The sequence below is a fragment of the Pituophis catenifer genome, unplaced genomic scaffold (genome assembly GCF_029215685.1).
Source record: "Pituophis catenifer annectens isolate HBS135680 unplaced genomic scaffold, rPitCat1.0.hap2 SCAF_1, whole genome shotgun sequence".
Classification (NCBI taxonomy): Eukaryota; Metazoa; Chordata; class Lepidosauria; order Squamata; family Colubridae; genus Pituophis; species Pituophis catenifer.
This window is the reverse complement of record NW_027256881.1, coordinates 267,336,578-267,364,503: the sequence shown is the minus strand read 5'-3', so window position 1 is coordinate 267,364,503 and position 27,926 is coordinate 267,336,578. Positions and strand designations below refer to the sequence as shown.

Below are 27,926 nucleotides of genomic sequence, written 5' to 3'. Positions count from 1 at the left end.
TTCATTTTGCCTGGGATTTTGTAGATTGCTTGAACATGGGAGGCACTATTCTGCATTTGATGCCAAATATGCCTCCATTTCGAAGCACATATGTTCTCACTAGCAATGAGAGGCAGCTTGGTCTAGTAGTTAAGAGAACTATCTAGAAACCAGGAGACTCTGAGATCTAGTCCCACCTTAGCCATTAAAGCCAGCTGGACATTTTGGGGCCGGTCGTATATTTTATCCATTCTCTTTCAGCCACCTCACCCACCCACCCCCAGAGTTATCATTGTGGGGAAAATAAGAAGAGAAAAGTATGTTGGATATGTTTGTCACCTTGAGATATTTATAAAAATAATCAGGTGGATACTTTTTCCCAGAAAAACTGGCAACAATTCATAAATGCAAATTTAGGAGAGAGGAAGCACCACCAATTATTTCAGAAACAAAGCATTGCTTTCATACTCATTAATCTTTGGATATTTTCACTGGGATAGACAATGCTTTGCAAGATGAAAGATACATAAAGTGCCAAGGCACCTGATTGGACACATTTATTGGCATGCATTTGTGTATGTACTGAAAGATATAGAACTATCTTCACACACACAAAACGTACAGTCTCCAGACACTTATTTCATATAGACACGGACAGCTAGACACAACCTTGCACTGTTGTGGATGGTAGATACAGGTAGGTAGATACAGTACATAAACCAACCTTCCCTCCTCAAAGCAGTCTTAGGTAGGAAGAAGGAAGGAGATAGGAAGCTGTCTTCCTGGTAAAAGGAATCAGAAGCTGCTTAGCTTGGAAAAGCGGGAAAAGGGTACAGGGCCCTGGAGCAGTGGTGAAATCCAATTTTTTTTTACTACCGGTTCTGTGGGCGTGGCTTGGAGGGCATGGTGTGGCTTAGTGAGTATGGCAGGAAAAGGGTACTGCAAAATCTCCATTCCGACCGCACTCCAGGGGAAGGATACTGCAAAATCCCCATTCCCTCCCCACTCCTGGGGGAAGGATATTGCAAAATCTCCATTCCCATCCCACTCTGGGGCCAGCAGAGGTGGTATTTGCCGGTTCTCCGAACTTCTCAAAATTTCCGCTACCAGTTCTCCAGAACCTGCTGGATTTCACCCCTGCCCTGGAGGCCTTGTGAAAATTTTGTGGGTACAGACACAAAGCTGTCCATGGACATCCTCATTGCAAACACTTCTCTCAAGCCAAAGTGGTATACATATATAAGAAGTATGCCTCTGCCTCAGACAGTCCAAAAGAAAAGGGACACAAAACAGAAGGGATTGGGATGGAGGCAGACAAAAACAGGTGCAGGCTGCTTCTTTCTTTCAGTTTCATATCTTATTATAATGGACTGATTGGAAGAGAGTCCATCCAAATAGCTTTATGGAATGGTGCTCAGCTAGTGAGATTTGAAAAGACAAAAACAGCCAGAGGCCATGAATCCAAAAATAGATACAAACATTTAGGAATAATTCTGAATTCTAAGCCTATTTCCAAATGATTTTCCATAGCTGCCACTTTTTTTTTTAGAAATAGCTGGAAATGTTATGTTTTCATGCATCTGACATACAGCTGTCTCTTTGAAAATTACCTGAGCTTTAAAAAATAAACAAAGAGAGAAACTTAGAGTTGGTGAATTAAATTCCAAAAATGGTGTATGTTAGGACTATCAGATCTGGGCTGCAAAATTTCATATAACCACTAGTGAGTAGCAGAGGCTTACAAATATTATTTGCTGCCATCTACTGACCATCTGGAATGTTGCAGTCCACATCTAGTAACCTTACTGTAGGTCTTACAACAACCGCAACCAAGGAAAGTAGATGCTGTGATAAGCAGTCTCCCTGCCTGCATTTCTTCTTTAAATTCTCTGGGTATTTTTCACAGTTGCTGCTGGATGCAGGGGCCCATGTTGAAGGTTCTGCTGTCAACAGTGGAGAAGACAACTATGCGGAGACACCACTTCAACTGGCCTCAGCAGCAGGCAAGTCTCAGCAAGTGTTGCATTTTCATCCTTAATCTTTATTTAGAGGTTTCTCAACCACAGCAACTTCAGCTACCAGTATTGGCTGACTGTGGAATTCTGAGAATTGAAATTTTCATATCTTAAAGATGTTGAAGTTGAGAAATATTGGTATGGATACATAATCTTAAAACAATTGCCTCCAATATCTCTTTGGGTTTCAGTCTGACTATGAAGTGTCAAGACCCCCAAATTTGGAAGAAACGATATTTTCAGAGGTGCCAAATATTTTGTACTTAATATAGGCGTGCAGTTCCTGGCAGCCTGTTTGCAGTGGGTCAGTGAGACTATGTAGGATTATGAAATGATGAACTGTACTTAGTGTATGTACACAAGATAATATGTGGTCTTCGTGAATGCACATAGATCCACTTGGCATGATTTTTACTCCCTTTTTGGGGAACGGAAACTATAATAGAAAATAATGGTATGCATACAAACCTTTGCACATTACTGTATATGCACAGCGAGATTTGGTCCCCACATCTTATCAAATATACAGGACCATTATTAAAAATTAGAGGGAGGGAGGGAGGGAGGGAGGGAGGGAGGGAGGGAGGGAGGGAGGAAGGAAGGAAGGAAGGAAGGAAGGAAGGAAGGAAGGAAGGAAGGAAGGAAGGAAGGAAGGAAGGGTAACTGCTATTTTACAACTTTACAAAAAACAACATCAATACAACTGTTTGCATTTCTAGGCAACTATGAGCTGGTCAGTTTGCTACTGAGCCGAGGAGCTGATCCCCTTCTGAGTATGCTGGAGGCCAATGGGATCTCCTCATCGCTTCATGAAGACATGAACTGTTTCAGCCATGCTGCTGCTCATGGACATAGGTAAATCATAGACATAGGTTGGTAAGCGTAGTCAGTTGTGCCCCACGGATGATAGGAAAAGAGATGTCACCTCTTTTTCCTTCTGTGCTTTATATCAGCACCTGGAGCAAGGGATTTACTTGGGTTCTTTCACAGGAGATTATTAAAGGCCTCTGAATGGTTCAATAACATACAAAGGACACTGTGGATTATGGACTGCAGTGCAAGCTCAGAGAATGGTCTCTCCTTTACTTTTTCATTTACCAGGTGTCACATGATAGAAACAGTAGTTTTGCCAGGACATTTCTGTAGCCTAATACAATTTGTATTCATCAAGTTTCTGTATCCTAGCATCACTGCATTTTTAATCATTTTGTAAATCTCAGCCAACTATTCATATTTTTGCTACCATCAGGACCAAAATTTATATTTCCAAATTGGTATCTTTTATTATATTATTTTTTTTATGGAGAACCATTGGCCCTGAAACTTCAAATAGTAATAGAAAACACCCAAACTACCAAAGGCTTTAGCATCTTGGGGTAGGAAAAAACCAGCAACAAGGAGAGTACCTGCAAGAGAGATTTAGAATTTTTAAAAAAATGTATTTCTTTTGCAGTCCTTGACAAAATATACAACCTTAACCCTAATGGATTTTTTTGTGTAAAAAGAAAAAAATGAAGTTGTGATTTCTGGCTTTGATGCTTAGACAAGATAGACTATAGAAAAGAGAAAATCATGATACAATCTTAGAGAGGTTAAAATATTATTCTAATTAATCCTGCTGTGAAGATCAAAAGCCAACTTTTTAATATCTTTTTCTACTTTTTTTATCTTCCTATTACTTTTTTGCACTTTGTGCTTTTTAATCTCTCTTTTTTACTTTTTACTTTCTCATTCTACTTTAGTTTGTATTAGTTATTTGTATTAGTTATTAGTCAGTAGTGGGTTTCAATTTAGTTTGCTACTGGTTCGTTCGTGCGTGCACTTCTGCATCCAGGCGGGTGGGCGGAGCCTCCCGTCACTGCTGCTACCGGATCACCTGATCCACCACAGTTATTAGTGTAAAAAATCTCAATATAAACACACACTGACACACACTGTATCCTTACATTCAATTCACAGAATGCAGCTGTTAGTGGCAATTTAAAGCAAGTAAGATTGTTTTAAATTGCAAGGTATGGTTATAGTGTAAATGTATATGTGGCCTAGTGAATATTTCAGTAAATAAAGTCGAAAATAGTTAAGAGATAATGTTACTAAATTCCACCTTTGTGTTTCTCTTGCTTGTCTAGAAAGATTCCTTGGCATTGTTAAAATTATTTTTGTGGGCATAGGCATTTACTAACCAAATTACCAGAGTAAACTGAGTTATCTCATAGTTTCCAGATCTGAAGAGATCCGGTAGCTTAGTGGCTAAGATGCTGAGCTTGTTGATCGAAAGGTTGGCAGTTCAGCGGTTCAAATCCCTAGTGCTGCATAAAGGGGTAAGCTCCTGTTATTTATCCCAGCTTCTGCCAACCTAGCAGTTTGAAAGCACATAAAAAAAATGCAAATAGAAAAATGGGGACCACGTTTAGTGGGAAGGTAACAGCATTCCGTGCGCCTTTGGCGTTTAGTCATGCTGGCCACATGACCACAGAAATATCTTCGGGCAGCATTGACTCTTCGGCTTTGAAACGGAGATGAGCACTGCCCCCTAGAATTAGGAATGACTAGCACATATGTGCGAGGGGAACCTTTACCTTATAGTTACAGATCCTTTTGTTTTTACTTTACAGAAATGTCCTGCGCAAGCTGTTGACCCAACCACAGCAGTCAAAGGGAGATGTTCTCTCCCTGGAAGAGATTTTAGCAGAAGGTGTGGAAAGCGATACTTCCAGCCAAGGAAGTTCTAATGAGGGCCAAGTTAAGTTATGCAAAACCAGAATGAAAGCATTACAGGAGGCCATGTATTACAGTGCCGAGCATGGCTATGTCGATATCACAATGGAACTGAGAGTACTTGGTAAGATTTTGTTTTTGACTCTCCTTATCATTGTAAGACCTGGAAAAATTCCTTAACTCACTTGTACATGTCTCTCTCTCTCTCTCTCTCTCTCTCTGTGTGTGTGTGTGTGTGTGTGTGTGTATTAAATATATATATGTAATGCTGGATTTATTTTAAAGGGCTTTTTTTTTTGTAAAAAAAAATCAGACTACTACTAGATGACAGCAAAGAGGAGGCTTCTGTAATCTCTTTGCTGCCATCTAGTGATTGTCTGGGTTTCTTCAAGCAAGATCTTGCAAAGTAATGGTAATTATCTGCGCTACTGAGCCCCGGTGGTGCAATGGTTAGAGTGCAGTACTGCAGGCTACTTCTGCTGACTGCCAACTGCCTGCAATTTGGTAATTCAGATCTCACCAGGCTCAAGGCTGACTCAGTCTTCCATCCTTCCGAGGTGGGTAAAATGAGGACCTGGATTGTTGGGGTCAATATGCTGACTCTCTAAACTGCTTAGAGAGGGCTGTAAAAGCACTATGAAGCAGTATATAAGTGTAAATGCTATTGCTATTGCTACTGCATTCTGAACAAAGTGGCTTCCTGATGGGCACTCTCACAAAAAACTTTATGGCAGTAGTTCAGGAAATGAACAAGGCAGGGCTTGTTTTGGTATAATTTTTTATTTAAAAGAATTAAAAATAGAAAGTCTAGTGGTTAAGGCACCATGCTAGAAAGCAAAAGACCAAGAGTTAAAGACCCATTTTGGCCATAAAAAAGGGGAAAGTATACTGTATATGTTTGCCACCTTATTTGTAAAAATAATAAAGGTGGGATATAAATTAAATAAAATAAAATAAAGAAAAAGGAAACAAAGAAAAAAGAAAAGAAAAAGACAGTGCAAAAAGAATGAAATGAAATGAAAAGAAATAGAAACTAGTACTGTATTTTTCAGAGTATAAGACACACCTTTTTCCCACCCAAAAAAAGGTGAAAATCTGGCTGCGTCTTATACTCTGAATGTAGCGTCGCCCAGCCTCGCAAATGGAGATTTCAGAGGCTGAAAGAAGCCTCTGAAAGAAGTTTCAGGAAAAAAGCCTTCAAACAGAGCTTCAGAAAAAAAGCCTCTGAAAGGTTTTTATCTAAAATAATATGGCAAGCAACAAAAGAAGAATCAGTAAAGGTTCTAACCAAACTATGCTAACAAATCTGGAGAATGACACAATAACCAACAGATCGGAAGAGGTTAATCTATATACCAATATCACAAAAAAGGAGATTGAACAGAGTACAGATAGTCCTTCAGAATAAAAGCCTCTGAAAGAAGCTTCAGAAAAAAAGCCTTTTTTTCTGAAGCTCTGTTTCGGAGGCTTTCAGAAGCAGAGTTTCAGAAGTTTCAGAGGCAGGGAAAAAAAGCAAGGCACAGGGCTCACAATCAATGAACCTGTTGCTAAAACTCACCTCTGGAAACAGCTGATTGGGAGTATTCCGGGAGGCCGATCCACCCACCAATCAGCTTTTTTCTTATTTTCCTCCCAAAAAACTAAGGTGCGTCTTATATTCTGGTGCATTTTATACTCCCAAAAATACGGTAGTTTATATTCCTACCTCTACACTAATTCTTGCTGCAAAGAAAAGCTACATTAAGGCAGGGCTTTTTTATCCATTGACATACAAGATAATGTATGCTGTAAAAACTTAGTTGCATTCTAATTTATTCCAGGAAGAATGTTTGGAAAAAGCTGAAGAATCAGTTTTATTATGCTAAATTAATGCTGTAGACTGTGCTGCAAAATATACATTATTGGTGAAATAACTGAACTACAGTAATAGGGGAATGCTTTGGCAAGAAATAAACTTCAGCTTTGGCACTGATACCATTATCCTGAAATATATATTGTCCTGAAATAAAGATTGACTATTAAGAAACAGCCACATGCGCTTCAATCCTCTTAAGTGCTGGAAAATTGGTTCTTAAAACTTTGGAGAGTTTCAATCTTCCTCTTTAAAGAGGAGATCAAACCTTTTGAAAATGCATTAAATGAACATTAAAATGAAAGAACCGTCTCATTATTAGGGGACATGATCTGCTCAAATGTTTTTTGCAGTTTAAAGGAGATGCGGTCCAGTGCAAGATCTTTTTAAATTAAGTTTGAAAACATTAGATTAAGAATATTGGACTAATCAGAGATGAAGATCAGATTAGTCGTTTAAACTGCTATGTAAAATGGGTCATTTGATAACAAGCCATATATGATTGGATTTCTTATTTCTACTTTCAAACTTGGATAGAAGTTCTGCCCTGCTTTGCGTTCTTTCCTTAGAACTGAAATGATGTTTAAGAAGAAACAGCAGCATCTGAATTCTAATCTTTATTCTTGTATGAAAAAAACTACAGAGCATTCTTGCAAATTTCTCATTTTAAAAGTAGGAGTTCTTTCTTCACCTTTCATTTTTGCTGACAAGCTGAAAAAGCAAAAGAAACACTTCATTTTAGTTTGGAAGAAGCAGATTTAGAATTTAGAATAACAGAGTTGGAAGGGACCTTAGAGGTCTTCTAGTCTAACCCCCTGCTTAGGCAAGAAACCCTACACTACTTCAGACAAATGGTTACCCAACATCTTCTTAAAAACTTCCAGTGTTGGAGCATTCACAACTTCTGCAGGCAAGTTGTTCCACTGATTAATTGTTCTAACTGTCAGGAAATTTCTCCTTAGTTCTAAGTTGCTTCTCTCCTTCATTAGTTTCCATCCATTGCTTCTTGTCCTACCCTCAAGTGCTTTGGAGAATAGCTTGACTCCCTCTTCTTTGTGGCAGCCCCTGAGATATTGGAACACTGCTATCATGTCTCCCCTAGTCCTTCTTTTCATTAAATTAGACATACCCAGTTCGTGCAAACGTTCTTCATATGTTTTAGCCTCCAGTCCCCTAATCATCTATGTTGCTCTTCTCTGCACTCTTTCCTTTTCAATATTTTCTTGATTTTCTGTTTCACCCATATTGTTTTGTAGTAACCTTATTTGCTGATGTACCTACTCTTGGGTTATGGTTAGAATTGGAGCTAGGGGTAGGGATTCCAACTAGATTCTGGTTAGAATAATTCTCCAGTTAATCCAACATGGCTTTGCTTCATTTAAGCCCTTGAGAGTCAAGACATGTTGGTGATGAACTTCCATAAATGCGAGCCAGATATGCTTTTATGAAGTCCAATGCAGTTCAGACTCTTGGGGTTGGGGAAGACTGAGAGACTTATTGATGTTGATTTTTCATAAGAAAATAGAAGCACTACTAATATTTTTTTCTCAGGATTCAGTGGTACTGTACAATTTACCAGCTAGATTTGGGATATTCAGAAGCATGGACAGCAGAGAACTTAAACAGCAGTTGCAGAAAGTGGGATTAAACCTACCAGTCTACTTTCCTAGGAAATCATGCGTAGGCCTCCAAATTGATAAAAAGAAAAAAGAAAAGAAGAAATAGAGCAACTCACTACTTGATTGAACTAATGTGTTATCTGACCTTGAGTAATTCCTGATAATTCTGTGCTAGGATTAGAATAGTCTTGGAGTTGCTCCAGTACCATGCCTGGAAATGTCTTCAGATTCTTCCTACATAACTAGAATAGACTGCATACTTTTGTGCAACAATGCAGATGTCTATTCATTAGCAGATTTGTGGCAACGTAGATAAATCATCATACAATCCATCCTGATCATTTGCATAGATAGTTTCAGAGTGAAAGCAGTGTGGGACCCGTTATCATGCATCCATGATCCTAAGCATTTCATCCATGCACATAAAGATAAAACAAAAGCAGGTTCTTAATTCTGTTAAACTCTGTTATTTTTTTATAGTAATCCTTAAAAGATAATCACATCTCTTATATATCTTTTTGGAATATTATACCTCCCTGTGCCACCCTGTGTCATACTCTGTGAATAAATTTCTAGTGCTATTAAAACGGGTGGGCAACTGTGGCCTTTTTACAACCTGTGGACTTCAACTACCAGAATTCCTGAGCCAGCTTGGCTGTTTTAGGAATTCTGGGAGTTGAAGTCCACAGGTTGCAAAAGGGCCACAGTTGCCCACCCCTGTATTAGAACATTAAAACTAAACATTTGATTTGATACAGAGTACTATTTGCCTCTTATGAGTTGAATGTCCACCCTTATTAATAAAATTATATTTCCCCTTTCTTTTGGAATGGTTCCAGGCATCCCATGGAAGCTGCATGTATGGATTGAGTCACTACGAACAACTTTTTATCAGTCTCGTTATTCAGTGGTACAGAACCTCCTAAGGGAATTTGTCACCATTAAAGAAGAAGAATACAATGAAGAGCTAGTGAATGATGGACTGAAACTAATGTTTGAAATCCTCAGAACCAGCAAAGTAAGCTATTCTAAAACTATACGCAACACTTCAGCTCCTTATCCTCCTTTCCTAACATCATTCTTGATGCAGAAATCCGGAGATCTCAAACACTTATATCATTTTGGTGATCTTTGGCCTGGGCAAGACATGCCAATAATGCACTATACGAAGAAAGACATTTACTGGCACTGGATTACTAGGGTAGATCTCAAAGGTATCAATTGTCAAGAGTCATCTACCATACTCATATTGCTTGTTAGGTTGCTTGCACTTCCTAGTAGTCATTCATTCATTCACTTGCATCCATTCTGCAGCTGGATTTGTTGACTTTCTTCTTCTGAAGAAGAAGTTGCAAGCACTCAGATGTAGAAATCCATTAGGTATCCTCCTCCTCCTTAATCAACCTTCAGAGCTGCATATTTCTGACACTGAAATGATAGTTCAGTCAGAAATGTGAAAGAAGTCTTTTTTGCTGTGGAATGTTCTCCTTGTTTGGTATCCGAGCAACTCCTGTATTCTAATAGTATATACTTTCTTTCAATTTCTTTTCAGATTTATTCTATCTATCAGTATTACCATCATAATAGAGAGGAGGAGAGAGGAGGAAGAGGAGAGTGAGGGAGAGGAATGGAAGAAAGGGAAAAGGAGAGGAAGGAAGGGTATGGGACAGGAGGAGGAGAGGAGGTGAGAAGGGGGGAAAGAAGAGAGGAGTGGGGGAAAGGAAGGGGAAGTAGGATGAGGTAGGAGAGGAGGAAGGAGAAAGTAGGAGAGGAGAGGAGGGAGGAAAGGAAAGAGGAGGAGAAGAAGAAGGGTTGTTGCAAAATGAGGGAAGAAAGGGTAGAAGAGCAATTCCGAATGTAATTAAAATGCCTTATTTTATTGTTTTTTTTTAAGGAAAACATGTATATGTAGAATTAATTATGTATAAGAAAATGTACATTTTATGTTATGTGTGTAAGAAATAAAGCTGAAAAACTTTTCAAAAAAAAAAATGTGAAAGAAGTCAAAGGGCTGAACAATCTCACAGTTCACAATCACATACTGGAGGAAAATTAAGCCAGTTAGAATAAACATACCATCTCGATTAAGCTTTCCTGAATGTGAATACAGCAACCTCACTGAGTCCTTGTACTGGAGAATATAACAGACAGCTGCAGACTTCGCATGTTCCTGGCCAACGAATTAGCATGTTTGTCTCATTAGTTGTTCTTCTAGAAAATGGATATGAAAGCAAAGAACTAGTTTTAAAAGAATGATTGGGTTTTGAAACTCAGAGCTCATCTTTGCTTTGTACTTAAATTCTTGGCGCAGTTCCGTGCTTTTAGCCTCACCTGTCTACTTGTTGAGAAAAAGCTATTTAGGAAAGGGTAAGATGGGTTTTCTTCTTGTCTTAGCCATTTTGATAAGATATTTCCAATGAGCTCTAAAATTATAACCTAACCAAAAAGAGTTTAAGCTATTGGAAAACCATAATTAATTCTAGGTGTTTCACTTACCCTTAGCTATATTTATTCGTGCTTGTTTACTGACAACACTAACAGGGACCAGAAGGAAAAGCTCTCTTTTGCAGTAGAAGCCCTAATTCTAATAATAACTTAAATGATCTGTCATTGTCGTCATCAGCCACTCAATCATGTCCAATCCTGAGCCACTCTATGAATCAGCACTCTCCATGCCCCTCTGTCTCGCACCGCCTCCTTCAGATGTGCCATGGTCATCCCAGTGTCATCTTTTATAGCAGGGGTCCCTAACCTCTGGTCGTGGAATGGCACAGGTCCATGGCATAAAACTTGGCTGTGCAAACAAGTGAAGCCTCTTCTGTGGGATGCAGGCAGCACACAAAACCAAGCCTACTCTAGTCCATAGAACTGGTTCCTGGTGCCTAAAAGTTTGGGGGCCACTGCTTTATAGGGTTCAGCCAATGGTTACAAGGGCGGTCCCTTCTCCTTTTTCTGCTGATCACTCCCAGCATGATTGACTTTTCAAGTGAGTCAGCTGTCATGACAGGACCTAAGTATGGCAGCTTCTCTTTGGTGTATCTGTAATGAGTGGATATTTAATTAAAGGCATTTGTTCATAAATTCACCCCCACATATTAGTAATATTTTAAACTCTCCCTTTCTGTCCTACAACTGAACACACAATTTACAATTTAGTATATTCCATTTATAGAAATATGTAAATCTCAATACCACCAATATCTTTACAAAATAAATAGTTTTGTTGATCAATCCTCTTCTGGTATTAGCAATTATTTCTTTCCAGAGATTGGAATGAGACAAAAATGGCAAACACTTCAGAAAATCTAGCTCAGTTAATTTTATATTTCTTAAGTACAAGAGATCCTTGGATCTTTTATAGGTGGAATTATGTGGAAAGTAAAGATCAGTGGTGGAAGGAGCACTTTGGTCTGTGAATCCTAAACTGGGAGAGTAGCTCCAACAAATTCCAGAAACAACCTCAGAGCTCCCTGTCCAGATGAGGGAAGTACCAAGATCAACAGAGATACTGTGCAGAACCCTCCAACTCAAGGGCCTTTGGTAAAAACAGATATCACCTGTAGGTTGAGAAAGGAATTTTATTTATTTTAGATTTAGGTATAGGTGTCAGTGCAGATACGGTTATTCTTCCCTCTGTAAGTATTGCATTCATCCTTGGCAGAGTGATTAATTCAAATGTCTTATTTTTTCTATTTCTATTATATAGAGCTCTCCTCTATATAATAAAAGCAGAATAATATGTTTCTTTAACTTGTCTCTTCACAGAATGACTCAATCAGCCAGCATCTCGCAGCTATCTTTAGTCACTGCTATGGAAGCAGCCCCATCCCCAGTATTCCTGAAATCAGAAAGACACTGCCAGCCCGCCTAGGTAACATAGTTAACCTTCAATCAGCAGTTATTCGGTGGATTTTGGTTTCTTACTGTGTTTCTCTACAGTGAAACCTAATTAAACTTTCCCTTTTTTTCTCTTCTATGCAGATCCTCATTTTCTAAATAACAAAGATATGTCTGATGTGACATTTCAAGTGGAAGGAAAACTGTTTTATGCTCATAAAGTTCTCTTGGTTACTGCTTCAAATAAGTGAGTTTTTCCCTCAGTGAGTGGTACTTGGTACTGAATTATGCAAAGGATCTCCTGACACACGCACGAATCCCCAAATGCAATGCGTGGACCCCCGCACATGTGTCTCTCCCCCCTCGCATGCACGGCAGAGACCCAAAGACCAGCTAGCTAACGGGAGCCGCGCACGCATGCGTTGTACAACTGGGCTGGGGCGACGCCTGGCGTACCCTCAGAGAAGGCTCTAGTAGCACGCGTGCCATAGGGTCGCCATCACAGCCATTGAGGAAGGATGTGAACCATCCAAACATCATGTCTTTCCCTTTAAAACCTCAAAGCCATTCTAGAAGGATACTATAACCATGATAGCAGAAGCCACTGACAGATCAAGGAAAATTAGGATAAGTGCACCACAACCATCCAAATCCTTCCAAAGGTCATCTACAAGTGCAATTAACACCATTCTGTACTGCATACAACAATTATACGCCAATCCCAAATTCCAAAATAGCAGAAGCAGTAGGGGATTGTGCTTGGACCCAGGTCAGACAAATGACAAGAGTGAGTCCACATCACTCATAAACCATTCAAGTGTGGCCGGAGAATAGATTTACAATATTTAGAAGCCCAGAATGGATAAAAAGGAACTTTTGCCACTGCTTCCAGGCAAAAACATGGAAGGTTAGAGGTCATATGTTAATTTAAAAGTTTGCATTTTAAACTGGTAATAGTAATAATAATACACTATATTTGATTGACTTTAAGAGTTCTTTATTACCACTGTTTACATTACTGTATCAATATTGTCCATGGAGTTAGAAGCCAGTTGCATAAAGGCTCATGACAAGAAGTGTTAGAATACTCTGTAGTTTCTTTTGATATCTCTGTGAGATATTTGAAAGATCAACTTGTCTATATTCATTTTGACTAAGGTCCACACTAAATGTTCTTCCTTTTATGGAAGTGCTCAGCTCCACCTACATATACTCAATTATTACTGAAAGCACTCCAACAACTGAAATTTGAGAATGTAAACAAAATATTGGCCAAGTCTAAGTGACCTCTCATCTCATGCTTAATCTTGTCCCTTTTGGCTTATTAAGTCTAATAGAAAGGGGAACTTCATTTCTGTCCTGGGCTTTGTAAATTTCTCCCTAACAAAAAGAGATACCGTCTCCTTGAAATTTGAATTTCTCTAGTCACTCCTAAAGAAACCAATCCAACACAGAAGATGTAATATTACAAGTCGGTTCCTGCAGATTTCTGCACAAATAGAGTAATTGCTGATCAGGATTCTGTAGATTTTATTGTATTTGCAATTTGGATCTGGGTACTTTGGTCAACAGCAAGGAGATGAACCTCGCTGAAAGAAATGGGAGGTATTATGTGATTGGTTACTTTCTGTTAATCTCATTACCCTGGACTGTGCAAGATTAGCCTATCTGATGCTGGTAGATGGTTGCAGTTATGCCATGGAATTTCCTAGGATTCTGCTCATCTATCTTTCATGCTGTGCCCCATTTCTTATAAACCAAGAGATAGCTACAGTATTTGAGCATGGGGACTGAAGTCAAATCAATATGTAGATGGCCTAGCCCTGCCTCTCCATTTTATTTCAGAAGATCTAGACGGGATGTTTGAATGAGATATACTGTAGCAGTTGGGGACTGCTGCAATACCAGTATATTTCATTCAAATGTCCTGTCTAATGGTTTCATGGAAGACAATCTTTCCATGGACTGGGTTGGGGGGGAGGGATGGTTTCCTTTTCACACATTCACCCACCACTCACTTCCAGCTTTGTGGCCCAGTTCCTAACAGGCCACAGACTGGTACTGGTCTGCGGTGCATGGGTTGGGGACTCAATATACTGAATAGGATGAGGACCAATACATTGCGATTTGACTCTGATCAAAGATATTCTTAGAATATTGTTCGTGTTCCATCAAACAATTTCAATCTGGTTTGAAGAGTGTTATACTCTTCTTAAATATCAGATTCATAGTGTAGGATTTGATCCACCATTATTGCTAGAGGCACAAATGACTTTGGTGTTGTTTTACTAAGCTTAGACTGATGTAATAACTGTGATGCTATTTGAGCAGAGAAAATCTTTTTGTAGTTATCCCACCTCAGCTAGCCTAGCCTGCTTGGATTGCTGCCAATAACTGTAAGCATAAACTGCACCATTATGAGATGACAAAAATGTGAAAACGTAGGGATTATGCCATGGTGCAATCCAAAATTTAGGCAAGGTTACATCAATATTTGTTCTGGTGCATTTAGAATTGGGATAGTGCACCAAACAGTTTTACAGTAATACACGTATATCCCCCCACGTATATTTAGGGGGGAAATTACAATGTTGTTTTATTGTAGTTAACTACAAATCCAGTTTATATGTGCCCACTGTTGGGATATCATACAATCATTATCCCTGGTTCCTGTTCTCAGCCTAGTTTCAAACTAAATCTGGATTCCTGCAACTACTTTCCTATGCTTGAAGAAAGATTGGTTTTCAATGATAGACAGTTAGAATCAGAATTGTCCAATAAGTTGAGAGAATACCTGTTAGGTTTGTTTTGTTTTGTTTTTTGTTTTGTTTTGTTTTGTTGGTTTGGTTTTTTGCTTTGTTTTGTTTTGTTATTGCAGGAAGCTTCTGCTAGGAAGGCTGATAATCCTAAAAATTCAAAGAATGGAGTTGGGTGGGGTGGTGGGAAGGCATTTATACTTAATCAGTTAAAACATAATCCAAGCAAATAATCTTGTAAAACCTTCTAAGAAATCACCTCTGCTTGTTTTCACAGATTTAAGACACTGATGACCAATAAAACAGGACAAGACAGCCAAGGCAGTAAGATTGTGGAAATTAGTGACATGAGATATAATATCTTCAAGGTGGGTTTCAAAGAATACTTTCAAAGTTTATTCTTTCCATTGTCCAACACTGAAATGTGGAGCTGTGATTTTGAACGCATTTATCTTCTGATGCTTAGCACATTTGCACAATAAGAAAGTAATGATTAACGCTGACTAAAGATAGTGGTTTATGCTTATGTCCATGGGATGAGGTCAAAACCCTGCCAGTTGTTTATTTTTTTATCAGATAGGCCAGATCCACCCAAAGTTCTTTTTTTTTTCCATTGTAAGTGTTCCCGAGATGCAAGCACATACTGAAGAATAGTCATTTTACTTAGCAAAAGTATATTCCATGGATAGTAACCAAAACTTCCCAGGCATAATTTTCATGCTCTGTTAAACAAATTAAATATGAATAGAGCAAAAAATCTTGCTGGCTTTGTATTAAATCCACTTAAGCAATTGAAGGATTATGAGGCTTTCTTGTAAAAAAAACCCAAAAAACCCAAAACTTGAATGTGGAATATTTTTAAATAGATACATAACCTAGGATGTGGAATGTTGTCAAAAGAGAATAAATAAAGCTGACTTTATTTGGAAAAAAATAGATCCATAAGATCTTAATACATAGCAGCATATTTTGTTCTCTTGTTTTTATAGAGTGTTATACTTTCTATAGGTGTTAATATAACACCTATAAAAAGTATAGGTTTTATAGGTGTTTTTATAGGTGTTAAACTTGAGGCCCATGGGCCATATGCGTCATAGGCTGGCCACACCCACACCCAGTTTAGCGAAGGGGAAAAACGTCATGATACGTCACGTCACGTTGCCGTGACAATGTGAGTTTGACACCCCTGTTATAGAGCAAGCTGAAAATATGTAAAAGCTGGGGACCCAGAAAAGATAATATTTAGAACTATCAAAAGAATCAGTTGGTTTTCCTCAACTCACAGTCAATTTATTTATTTATTTATTTTTTGCATTATATGGGTTTAGTTATATGTCTATGGAGCTTCTCAGTCATCCAAGTCATTGTTGACCCAAAGGTGTTTTTTTTCCCCAAGTCCAGTTGCCTCTTGGGGGGAAAAAAAAGCATCTTTGGTTGTAGTTATGTTGCAATGAACTAGGTGAGGATAGAAGTGTTTCTATCGACCAGGGTTTATTAACTTTACAAGTCTTTGCAAGCCAGGTTATCCACTATTAGGGTTGATCTTTATTAAAAAAAATAGTTTATAATGTAAAATACAAAAATACAAAAGAAAATAGTAGGAAAATAGGGGAGGGAGAAAAGAAGGGAAAAGTGTAGGGAAAAGTGGAAAAAGAAAATACATTGACTTCCGACTCCCTTTGGTGCAGTAGAATAAGATACTAAGCATCAAACCTCAACTTTTTACTTTAACATAATAGTATAAACTAACCATTTCTATAACAACAAACCTATCTAATCAGTAAAACCCAAAATCAAAGTTTTATTTTTTCCCCACCTTGAGCATAAAGTCCAGAAGTGGTTTCCAAGTAGAAACAATAGTAATTTTTTTCTTTAATCAAAGCAGTCAATTTAGCCGTCTCTGCTAACTCCATCAACGTTTGCAGCCATTCCATCCATTGTGAGAATCAGTGTCCTTCCATTTTTGTGCATAAAGTACTCTTGTTGCCCTCAACATACATAACATCAAACATTATGGTTCATCTTTTAAGGGAGGGTTAATGCTGCATGTTGCATTTGTTTTCATTTCAGTAAGTTCCTCTTAAGTGAAACTACAGACTTCCTAATGCTCTACCTTTCTTCTTATAGATGCTAATGCAGTATTTATATTATGGAGGAATGGAAGCCATGGAAATCCCCATAGCTGATATCCTAGAGGTGAGCATTTGCCTCTCATTGACTTTTGACCAATGGCTAATGTGTCTTCATTATAGAACCGGTGCTAATTGCAGGGACACTCGTCTGCACATACAGCAAATGAATTTAGAGTTAAAACTGTTCATCCAATCCATTTGCAAACCAAAACAGCACAAAAATTACTTTGATTGATGGAAAAGTGATGAAAATATTCTAGACCGATTTTCAGAAATGTAGACTGAATAAGCAACTCGGATTCAATGCGTGTCCAGTGAGATTCTCTGGGTAGAAAAGCAGGATATAAATTGATGTATGAATGAAAGATTTACTTCAACTTTCCCCAACTTGCTGAAGTTTGAAATTGTTATCTCAAGCCATTAATTACTGCGAGTGATGGAGCTGTTGATTTGTTTGGAGATAGCCTGCAGCGCTGAACAATGTGTGGGACAGTCAAAAAGAAGAAAATGGTGTAGTAGTTAAGAAAAAAAAGGAACAATCTGAGCTCCCTCTGGCAGCTTGGAGATTAACATAGTATTATAAAATGTAAAGTGCAAGCAGAGGGGATTAAAGATAAGCACCAAGGCTAAAGTAATGACAGATATTGGGAATAATCAAGTAGAAATAACCTTGAGAAAAAAGATAAGGAAGTTAGTCTTCATCATGCTGAGGTAGTAACAAGGATGAAACCTCTGAGTCAGGCACGTAGATGTAGATGTAAGACCTTGGGACTTGTGGTTGAACAACACAATTACAGCTTGAAGAGCTTAGTTAAACTGCAGAGCTTCACATACACACAAAATGCAGCCATCACACCATTGCAATATCTTTGTAATATAGTTTGAATGGGAAATTTTTTACATTTGTAGGAAGATTGGAATTGTTTTCCATAGTACCAAAAAAGAGATGGTTAGTGTAGATCCGTGATGGTGAACCTATGGCATGCAGACCCTTCTCTGCGGGCACGCCAGCCATCACCCCAGCCCAGCTGCACTCTGTATGCGCACGCGCCAACCAGCTGGTCTTTGGGTCTCTGCTGTGCATGCGCAGGGGATGGGGCATGCATGGGGGGCGCATGCACAGGGTGCTCACATTGCATTTTGGGGGTTCACACGCGAATATCCCAGAAGGCAACAATGACAAACCACATCCACATTGTTGCAAACATAAAGATGTGCTCATACAAATGTGGGCATATCCAGGATTTGATCTGAAGGAAACTATATGTTATCATATAGTAAACTTCCCATCCCAGCAACCTTGGACAGAGGCATTATTAGGGTATATTATTCCTCAATTAAGCATTCCGAATTTTCTGGAAAAATGCAGTTTGGAGTCATTACTTAATCCCTCATGATTACTAGTGTATCTCTGTAACTCAGATGCCTTTAACAATTTGATTTGATAAATCAGGACAAAAACTATTGTTGCAAAGACAGCTTTTGAAATAGTCCCCAAAATGTATAGGGCTGCAAAATTTCTCCTCCCGTGTATACATGAACATTGATATCCTTTTGAAAGGCCCCTCTCAAGTGAGATTAAACTAAATGAGACAGTGAGGCCTATTCTGCATTTTCCTCCATTCCCAGTAAATACTTTTAGTTCTAAAAATTCATTTATTATTTTTTTTAATACACACTGATATTTTTCATTTTTAAGGTGTTTTACATTTTAAGTTTTTTTTTTTTTTTTTTTTTTTTTTTTTGCATGTTACCCAAAGGACTTCAGCTCAGGGATGACCTAGAGATATTGCATGTCAGTGGAATGAGCAGACTTTTAAAATAATGCCTTTTCTTTCATCCCGGCCAGTTGCTCTCAGCTGCAAGTTTATTCCAGTTGGATGGCCTCCAGCGGCACTGTGAGATACTGTGTGCTCAGACCATCAATACTGAAAGCTGTGTTCACATCTATAAATATGCCAAGGTAAAGATGACATTCTCGTCAACTTCCATGTATAAGAAACGCCAGATCTTAGGAGAGGAATTGGAAAAACAGCCTTAAATGCATCAGAAGCTGGAAACCAGTAAAAGAAGCTGGAAACCAGTAAAAACCTATAGAAGACCAGTCTTAGGAAAGATTCCCCTATTTATATGGGGAAGCCAAGTATTGCAAAATAATACACAATTCCATGGGTGGCAGTTGAATATGAAGATCCAGGCTTGGGAACTACCTCTCTCACTTGGGTTTATTTTAGTAATTTCTTTTCTTCGTAAGATCCATCTTACAGGCCTCAAATTTGTTTGACTGCTAAAACTATGCGTTCTCTGGAACCTAGTCATCATTCTTCCACATTAATTGCAGTCTCCCATAACCAAACAGGTGCAGATAATCCTCATTTAACCACCACAACGGGGGCCGGCAACTTGTTAAGCAAAGCAGTTGCTAAGTGAAACCGTGACTCTGTTTATGAACTTCCTTCAGCTTTCCTTGGCCCTGTGAAGGTCATCAATTGTGAGAATTGGTTGTAAAGTTACTTTTTCATCCCTATAGTCGCTAAACAAGGACTGCCTGTATTAGCCCGGCAGTTTCACTGACCAGTTGCTCATTCCCTTTTAAGGCTTCCTTTACGTTGGCTCAACAAGCAGCAGAGGAAAAGAGGGTTTGGGGGGGCATTTTAACCATTTTAAAATATCCCTGTGGAATAGCCACACAGAAAGTGGGTGCGCACGTGCGCACACACACACACACACACACACACACACACACACTAGTACTTTTTAACTACAGGATGAAAATGCTCTCAGGCATTTGCTATCAGAATGAAGCTGCATGGGGGGAAGAAGGGTGGGAGAGAAGGGGGATAATTGACAGCTGCCTAATATGTATTTTACCACAGCATCCCTTTGTCTTTTATAGATCCATAATGCTCCAGAGCTGGCCTCTTTTTGCGAAGGCTTTTTTCTCAAGCATATGAACTCCCTGGTGCAGCAGGAATCATTCAGGCAGCTCATCTATGGCAGGAACAGTAGGGTTCAGGGCCTGGATCCTCTCCAGGATTTGCAGTCCACTTTGGCCAGCAGACTTCATTCCATTTATGTAACTTCAAGAGTGTAATTGCTAAGATCTGTGGCCCTGCTGTTAAAGAAAGCACCTGCTCATTGAACTGCACTGAAATGGGATCTTGGCCCCATCATGGCTGCTTCATCCAGCTTCTGAAGACAGTGCCTCTTCCACCACCTCAGCAAACTTATCCAAAGGCAAGAAAAATAACTCTGCAAAGTGTTCACATGCCACAAAGGTTTTAGCTGAAACCGGATGAGCAGAATCTGAGGTGGGATGCTGCTATTCTGCTAGGTACGCATCAGAAAGGAGAACTCAGGGGGAAATTCACTTCTAAGTGCCCAAAAGATGGCTTAGAAGAATGCACAAACCATAGTTGGCATTTAGCCAGAGGACGGACTGTTTTTTGTTTTTTTTTAATGGCTATGAATGTAGAAATTCCAATTTCTCTCGACTTTGGCTACTCAAACTGTCTAATATTGGGCTAGCCGATTCCACCAGAGTGCCATGCTGCAAACAGATCTGGCTTTTGCTTTGTCCACTGAGATGTGCAGGTTCGGTAGGGGCTAAAGCTTAAAAAAAAAAAAGCTAGTTTTGAAGATACAATAATATGCTACCTAACAGATTCTAGGTTATTTTGGCCTCAGTTTTTAACTAGCTCTGGCTGTCCATTTTTTATTTAAAAAAAATATAACCTGGTGTCACTAATATTTACAGCTACCCACATCTTTGTGCAAATTATTATTGCTAAGACCATCACACTGTGGTATCTATGATACTGGTTGTTGCAGATAGAATTTCTCTCATTTCTGCATTATAGCTGTATATAATGGGGTGGGGCTTGCTTTGTCAATGCTATTATAGCAAAAACTGCCTGAAATGCCTGATCTGGTGCTTATGATCTGGACCACCGTCCACCTGGGAATTATGTGCATCACACGCAGAAATACGACTAGGGAATTCCAGCTAAAGGGATCTCGGTATAGAAAGACTGTATATTTGTGCCTATCATTTTTAGAACTGGAAGTTGCAAGCAATAATCAAGCTCCATGCAAACTACACATGCAGCCTGAATTGTATGATTTCGAATGAGAGCCACATTTAAATACTGCTACTGCACCATTTGCTGCATGTGATAGCATGCCAACTCACTAAACTGGATTTCAGCTAGTGCAGGTGAATCAGGCCCAACTGGGTCCACATTTGAATATTAAATCATTGTAAATAATTGAACAAGGACTCTTGCACATGTCATCTCACCATTTGAGTCAGAAAGTCAGTATGACTGGGACAAATTACTTTCATATCCCTCCACATTCACTTCAGTCTGCATTGAAATTTAAGGGTTGACATAGGGAAATAGCTGAAATAGGAACATGCTTCCCCTCTTTCCAATACTCAACATTTTGCTTCCATCTTTGAATGGACTAGAAAATAGTAATTTAGGATATAGTTTTAATAATTGAGTATTAACAAAGGGATTACGGTTACCAGTTGGAGAAATATGCATAAATCAAATATTTTTTGAAGGATAGATCGTCAAACTAATCAAGGGGGAAAGAAGTCAAGTCAAATGGGAAGGGAGCTAGGTGCACGGCACAAGAATTTTTGTGGTGTTCCGGGAAAGGAGTAATGGAAATCATGCAAATATATAGACGTTTCAGAAGCAATGGCTTTCCCCATAATTATCTATTTGGGAGTTTAAGGTCCTCGCCATAAAATCTTCATTTTTAACAGAGAGAAAAGCATTCATTACAGAATGAACCATGTTTAGAAATACTTATTACTAGGGGTGGGCTGCTGCCAGTTGTAACAACCGGTTCGCAAATGTGAGCGCACGTGTGTGTGTGGCATCGAAAAACCGGCGATTATATAGGACGTGATAGCGCCAGGGTGCATGGGCAGGGCCAGCCCTGGTCAGAACTACCGGTTCGGACCGGTTTGCTCCAAACCGGCAGCAGCCCACCACTGCTTATTACATTTGGTTTAAGGCTATAAAGATTGGAGCAGTTCAGCAATAACATAAGCCATAATTGTGACTGAGCAGGTAAGCTAACTGAGGGGAAATTATTTTTCTCAAATTATCTTGCTCCTTTATCGGTTACAACCTGTGCCTAAAGAGTTCGGTACATTTGCATAATGCATGTAAGTCACATGGTACAAAGGCAATACCTAACTAAAATATTTATAAATGGGTCAAGAAAGAAGTGGAATAGGTGGAGAGGAATCAAAACATGAGAGCTGTATGAATTACCTACACATTTCAACTCTTACTTTGCAGAATAAGCCCTATGTATTAAAAAAAAAAAAGATAAGCTATAAATCTGTCATTTTTTGAAATCTGGATCCGCAAAACAAACACGAGCTCCTCACATTCTCCAGATCATAGAAAAGTGTAAGGTTTGTCATTGAGTAGTTAGAAAATACTCCAAAATTTGTCATTTGGGGAAATAATTTTTAAATAGCTGATTTAGCTACCTGTACAAAAAAACCTGTTGTATTGTGATAATGTCTGCTATATTAACTGTACATTAATGTTGTCATTTATGTAAATGTCCCATATTTTATTAACAACATGACTCTCGGTTAAACTTTGCAGATGGTGTAAAGCTTAATAATTTAACACAAAACAAAATGGGCTATATAAATATGGTCTCCCCCCCCCAAATTTCTGTGCTTGTTGGATTGCGAGGAATATAGGCAAAAATACTGCCTTTAAAAGAGGGTCAATTTAGTGTAGCTATGCTGGCTGGAGAATTCTGGGAGTTGAAGTCCACAAGCTGCCAAGTTTGAAGACCTCTAGGTTAAAGCACCAGGCACCAGTTACAAACCAGAGACTGTGAATTCTAGTCCTGTATGAAGGCAGCCCAGTGACCTTGGGCCAATCACTCTGTCTTAGTCCTAGAAAGTAGGCAATGGCAAGCCACCTCCCCAAAAAAACTTGTCAAGAAAACTGCTGTCCAGGCAGTCTCCAGGAGTCAAAAACTCAGTGAAAGGCCTTGCTTACACATGCTTTAAAAAAAATGCTTTTATGAAATTAGAAAATGTTCAGTTTGCTAGTCAGAGCATTCTTCACCTGGTGCTCTGAAATTGTATTGTGTATATTCCCAGCTCATGGTTTCAGTGCTAAATACTATTTTTCTCTGTGCAGTATGCCTGAAATAAAATAAAATAGGAGCCCCTAAGCCTACAGAGCAGTGTTTCTCAACCTTGGAAGCTGGAAGATGGGTGGACTTCAACTCCCAGAATCCCCCAGCCAGCAGTGCTGGCTGGGGGATTCTGGGAGTTGAAGTCAACCCATCTTCAAGCTACCAAGGCTGAGAAACACTACTATAGAGGTTCTACAAGTTTCAATTTCAGTGCAGTACTAAAAAAAAGTCTGAACATTTACAACTTTTTAAAGGTACCCGAGAAACCTTATTTGATCATAGATCAAATGTGCATGGATCAATTTTTTATTTTATTTTTTTTTTGCTTTGGACAGTGAAGGCGATCACAGTCAGGAGAACCGTGGTCAACTTTGCACTTGCAGCAAACAGGGATTATTTACCAAAACTGCTATTAGACACTTGACAGGAATAAAACAGCCTTTCTATGCCAAGTCAAGTAAGATTTCTCAGGGGCAGAATACGTTTAAAAAGTGTGCATTTGTAAAGGTTCAGACACTTTCAGTACTGGACTGAAATTGAGCCTTGGAGAATCTCTACGGGTTTAGGGGCTCCCTATTTTATTTTATTTTAGTCAAAAAGCTCCCCAAACCTAAATTCTTAAGCGGTCATTTTACTCTAGGCCTTTCTAATGAAGTTACAGGACCACAAAAATGCATCTCTCCCATCCACCCCTGTAGCTTGACTGAGGGCTGCCAAGAAAATTGCACCAGGGAAACAGCTGCTGCAGCTAAAAAATGCCAAGAGAGTTCAGACATGTGAATTACATCAACAAGTGGACACAAGCACATTGAGAAAATCTGTATTTAGTGTTTGTTGATTTATTTACTTGGGCAAACAACTCTCCCCGTTTTCTGAAATCCATGCTGATCTCTGGCAATAAGAAACCTGACCACAAAGAAGACCTCTGTGACCAGGCAGCCACCATCTCTTTGGGCTCTAGCCATTGCCCATCCTGTTAACCGCCTTCTTTAAAAAAAAGGCAACAAAGAAGATTGCCACTAGCATGTGCTGAGAAGTCACTTCCCCGGCCAAGCTGAATACACCGCTTACCCTCCTGGGGCCTAGGCTATTACTACGGTTGGCAGCACCGGATGAACTTCCACTGCTGTGCACATCCCCTAGGCAACCCTTTCCTCCAGATCCTTACAAGCCTAGGACTTTTCCTAGTGGAAGTGTTAGCAACTATCAGGCTGCTAATAGCATCAGGGGAGGATCTGCTTTGGGACCTGTGGAAGGGAAAGAGGCTAATCCGGACAGATCGGCCTTGTTGCCATTAAAAAAGATTCCTATTAAGCAACAAAAAGGCTTTCCTATGTCATACCCAACTAGTAAGAGTTAACATAAAAGCTGCCAACATGCGTTTTTTGGAAGGTATAAAAAGCATGAAGTCTCCATTTAGTGGTTCCTAAATCAGGGGTCTCCAACCTTGGCAATTTTAAGCCCGGTGGACTTCAACTCCCAGAATTCCCCAGCCAGCTGGCTGGGGAATTCTGGGAGTTGAAGTCCACTGGGCTTAAAGTTGCCAAGGTTGGAGACCCCTGTCCTAAAGGACCCAACAAGTGACTGTAGAGTGGTTCTCTTCGGCGAGTCCACTGCTTTAGTTTCCAGAGGGGTGCTGGGCTGGTGCAACACAAAACCATCTCTGCTGGCCATATTAAAGACTAATGCATGGATTTGTGCAGGTTTCTTTGGGTGAGATCCAGTATCTTACTCACGTTCTATGGATTAGGGTAGAGGATAGTTGGGCATGCACCAACCAATTAGACAATTTAGCAGAAGTAAGTTCCAGATATAAAGCTGGTATGAAAAGCATCGGTTTTCCCCAGTCTCCATTTCAAATACCTGAGCCTTGCAACACAGAGTGGAAGACTGAATATCATATATTCAGTTTTAACAGATGCGTTGCTCCAGCTGCACATCAGGCTTTCTCAACTATACAGCCTTCAATTTATGGGGCATCCACTCTTTCTGACGAAGACCTTCCCCAGCTAGCAAGATAGGTGCTGCCAACTGTCAGAACCATTCGAGTATTTCTGAAACAGAGGCACAATCACACCTGACAACTAGGTCATACCATTTCCTTCCCCCTACAGGGAACTGTGGCAGCCCTACATAGCTTTTGTCGTTATCCCCCAAATCACAGCATGCTCAGACCCACAAGGGGAACTGGTCAGTTCTTTGGTCTTTCCTTCAAAGATGCACTGGATGCAGATAATGGCTTTACCTGGGCACGCAATCTTTAATATTCAAAAGCTAACCTTTTCTGAAGAAACGATCATTGCAGAAGGAAAAATGCCATGGGACAACTCAGGTCTTCAAAGGCTTCTTAGCATGCATCCCTAGTGCCACATAATGGGGTGAGCTCCCGTTACTTGTCCCAGCTTCTGCCAACCTAGCAATTTGAAAGCACGTAAAAAATGCAAGTAGAAAAATAGGGACCACCTTTGGTGGGAAGGTAACAGTGTTCCGTGCGCCTTTGGCGTTTAGTCATGCCAGCCACATGACCACAGAGACGTCTTTAAACAGTGCTGGTTCTTTGGCTTTGAATGAGCACCGCCCCCTAGAGTCGGGAGCAACTAGCACGAGGGGAACCTTTACCTTTAGCATGCACATATAGGGAACCTTTTAGGACAGTGCTCTCCAAGCTTTGAGGCTGGGCGGCCCGCCTGGGGGTGGGGGGGGAGAGGGGAACTGGACCAGGTGAGTGACGGGCTGGTCCGTGTGCATACACACATGCAGCCCTTGCACAAGTGGCGGGCTGGCACACACAGGTCAAGTTGCATAACTGGCGGGTGCCCACCGGCCTGCTGCTCCAAGCTAGCTCATGCAGCCCAATTCTGAATAGGCAACAGGCCAGTAGTGAGCCATGGCCCAGGGATTGGGGAGTCCTCTTTTAGGACATCAGAGTTCCTTCTGCTGGCAGAGACTTGCCAAATAGTAAATCCATGAAGTGCTATGGTTCCAGCAATAATTCAGGAGAAAGGAGGGTTTTTTCAGGCAGATTTTAAATATTATGCATGAAAATTCTATAGGTATCTATTTTATAGCAGACACAATAAGGACATAAAAAGACAATAGGGTGAACTCCTAATGAAGTGTGCTTGAAAATCAAGCATCGCTGCAAACCAAATTTATGTCAAATGGACACACGTGCAGCGATGTCACAATACAACTTCGACCCTAATGTATTTGCAACCTGATGTTGAATGCAATTATCGAACTCACACTACTAAAAGAGACCCATTAAGTAGCCACTGCTCCGCTGCTTATAGATTTATATCCATAATTTGGTAAAGGCTTGTCATAATAGATTACCCTCTAGTCAACATTGATAAAACTGTTGGCTAAAACAAATACAATATTGTTTCTGCTTCTCTGCTCGCATGACAGGGGTCTCTGTACTTTGCCAGAATTTTGTTCTCAAATGGTTTTGTCCTAAAGTCTTAAGTTACCTTTTCAAACGTTTTATTCCATTCTAGAGGAAGTATAGGACAAAACCAAAGTATAACTGAGGATCTAACTACAGACTAATTTTCTAGCACTTGAAGGAATACAAGCTGGTTTCCCAATTTAGCTGGAGCCACTTACCAATTATAGCCAATTTTGAAAAGGTCGTCTCTGCTATGTGTTCAGATTTGACACCCCTCATTAATGGGTTCCCCAGTGTTCCTTTTTTATTTCTAATGCCCTGTTTTCCAACACTATTCTGAGATCAATTAATTCTGGTTCATCTTGATAGGACTTCTTGATGTCAAGATGACAGTCTCCTTCAGTAATAATTTGTTTCGTACACTATCTGTTTAAAAGGCAAAAGGAATATAGAGCCAAAACATAAAGAGCCAATTAAGCATATAAAGCTAATTAAGTTTGACTATAGACAATTTATGCAGGATTCTGAAAAGTGCTTTAAAAGAAAAAAAAGTCTATGCAATTCTTTTTTCTTCCATTCTTTGAAATGAGCTAATTTTCTCTTGCACAAAGGAAAGCTGATCAGTTGTTATTGTGTGCTTCAAGACTAGGCTTGTTTCTTAAAATGTGGAAGCAGCTCATTAGGTAGCAATGAAAAAGCCAGTATGTGACAGAATAGGTCCTATGTGAAGACCATGAAAGTTCAAGTCCACCTGTAGCCATGGGATACTCACTGTGTGACTTTGGGCCAGTCAGTGTCTTAGCCCATCTAAGTCACAGGATTTCCCCATGTAAGTTACCTTAAGCTCCTAGAGAAAAAAACGGGTTATAAATATTAAAAAAAAGTAGATTTAGTGGTCATATCCAAGATGAAAACTACAAGTTACCAACCCATTTCTACTCATAACTTCTGTATTTCACTCACTCACTCAAAAAAGAATTAGGGGCGACATGATAGCAGTATTCCAGTATTTGAGGGGCTACCACAAAGAAAAGGGGGTCAAATTATTCTACAAAGCACGAGAGGGCAGGACAAGAAACAATGACTAGAAACTAATCCAACTAAGAGAGAAGCAATCTGGAATTAAGGAGAAACTTCCTAACAGTGAGGACAATTAACCAAGTGGAATAGCTTGCCTTCAGAAATCGTGGGTGCTCCATCACTGGAGGTTTTTAAGAAGAGACTAGACAGCCACTTGTCTGAAATGGTATAGATTCTCCTGCTTGAGCAGGACGCTGGACTAGAACCTCCAAGGTCCCTTCCAGCTCTATTCTATTCTTCTTTGTAGCAGTCATGCAACAGTATAGAATTAAAGCATCCCCAGAGGTGGCAGTGGTGGAAGCAGAAGACAACCCTAAACTCAAACAGAAATTACTTGGAAATTTTACAAATACAGGTA

The 27,926-nt window shown here is 39.6% G+C and overlaps 1 protein-coding gene across 1 annotated transcript in view; it reads left to right on the top strand.

Annotated features, from left to right (window-relative positions):
- ABTB2 (ankyrin repeat and BTB domain containing 2) overlaps window positions 1-20,367 on the top strand; it is a 179,852-nt gene extending 159,485 nt beyond the window's left edge. Inside the window, exons 8-17 of the mRNA XM_070935578.1 lie at window positions 1,886-1,982; window positions 2,714-2,849; window positions 4,610-4,836; window positions 9,023-9,201; window positions 11,949-12,054; window positions 12,165-12,267; window positions 15,054-15,144; window positions 16,904-16,972; window positions 18,758-18,871; window positions 19,805-20,367. Coding sequence (XP_070791679.1) covers window positions 1,886-1,982; window positions 2,714-2,849; window positions 4,610-4,836; window positions 9,023-9,201; window positions 11,949-12,054; window positions 12,165-12,267; window positions 15,054-15,144; window positions 16,904-16,972; window positions 18,758-18,871; window positions 19,805-20,002 — 1,320 coding nt within the window. The 3' untranslated portion in view covers window positions 20,003-20,367. The remainder of the gene's footprint in view (window positions 1-1,885; window positions 1,983-2,713; window positions 2,850-4,609; window positions 4,837-9,022; window positions 9,202-11,948; window positions 12,055-12,164; window positions 12,268-15,053; window positions 15,145-16,903; window positions 16,973-18,757; window positions 18,872-19,804) is intronic.
- The last annotated feature ends 7,559 nt before the right edge of the window (window positions 20,368-27,926 follow it).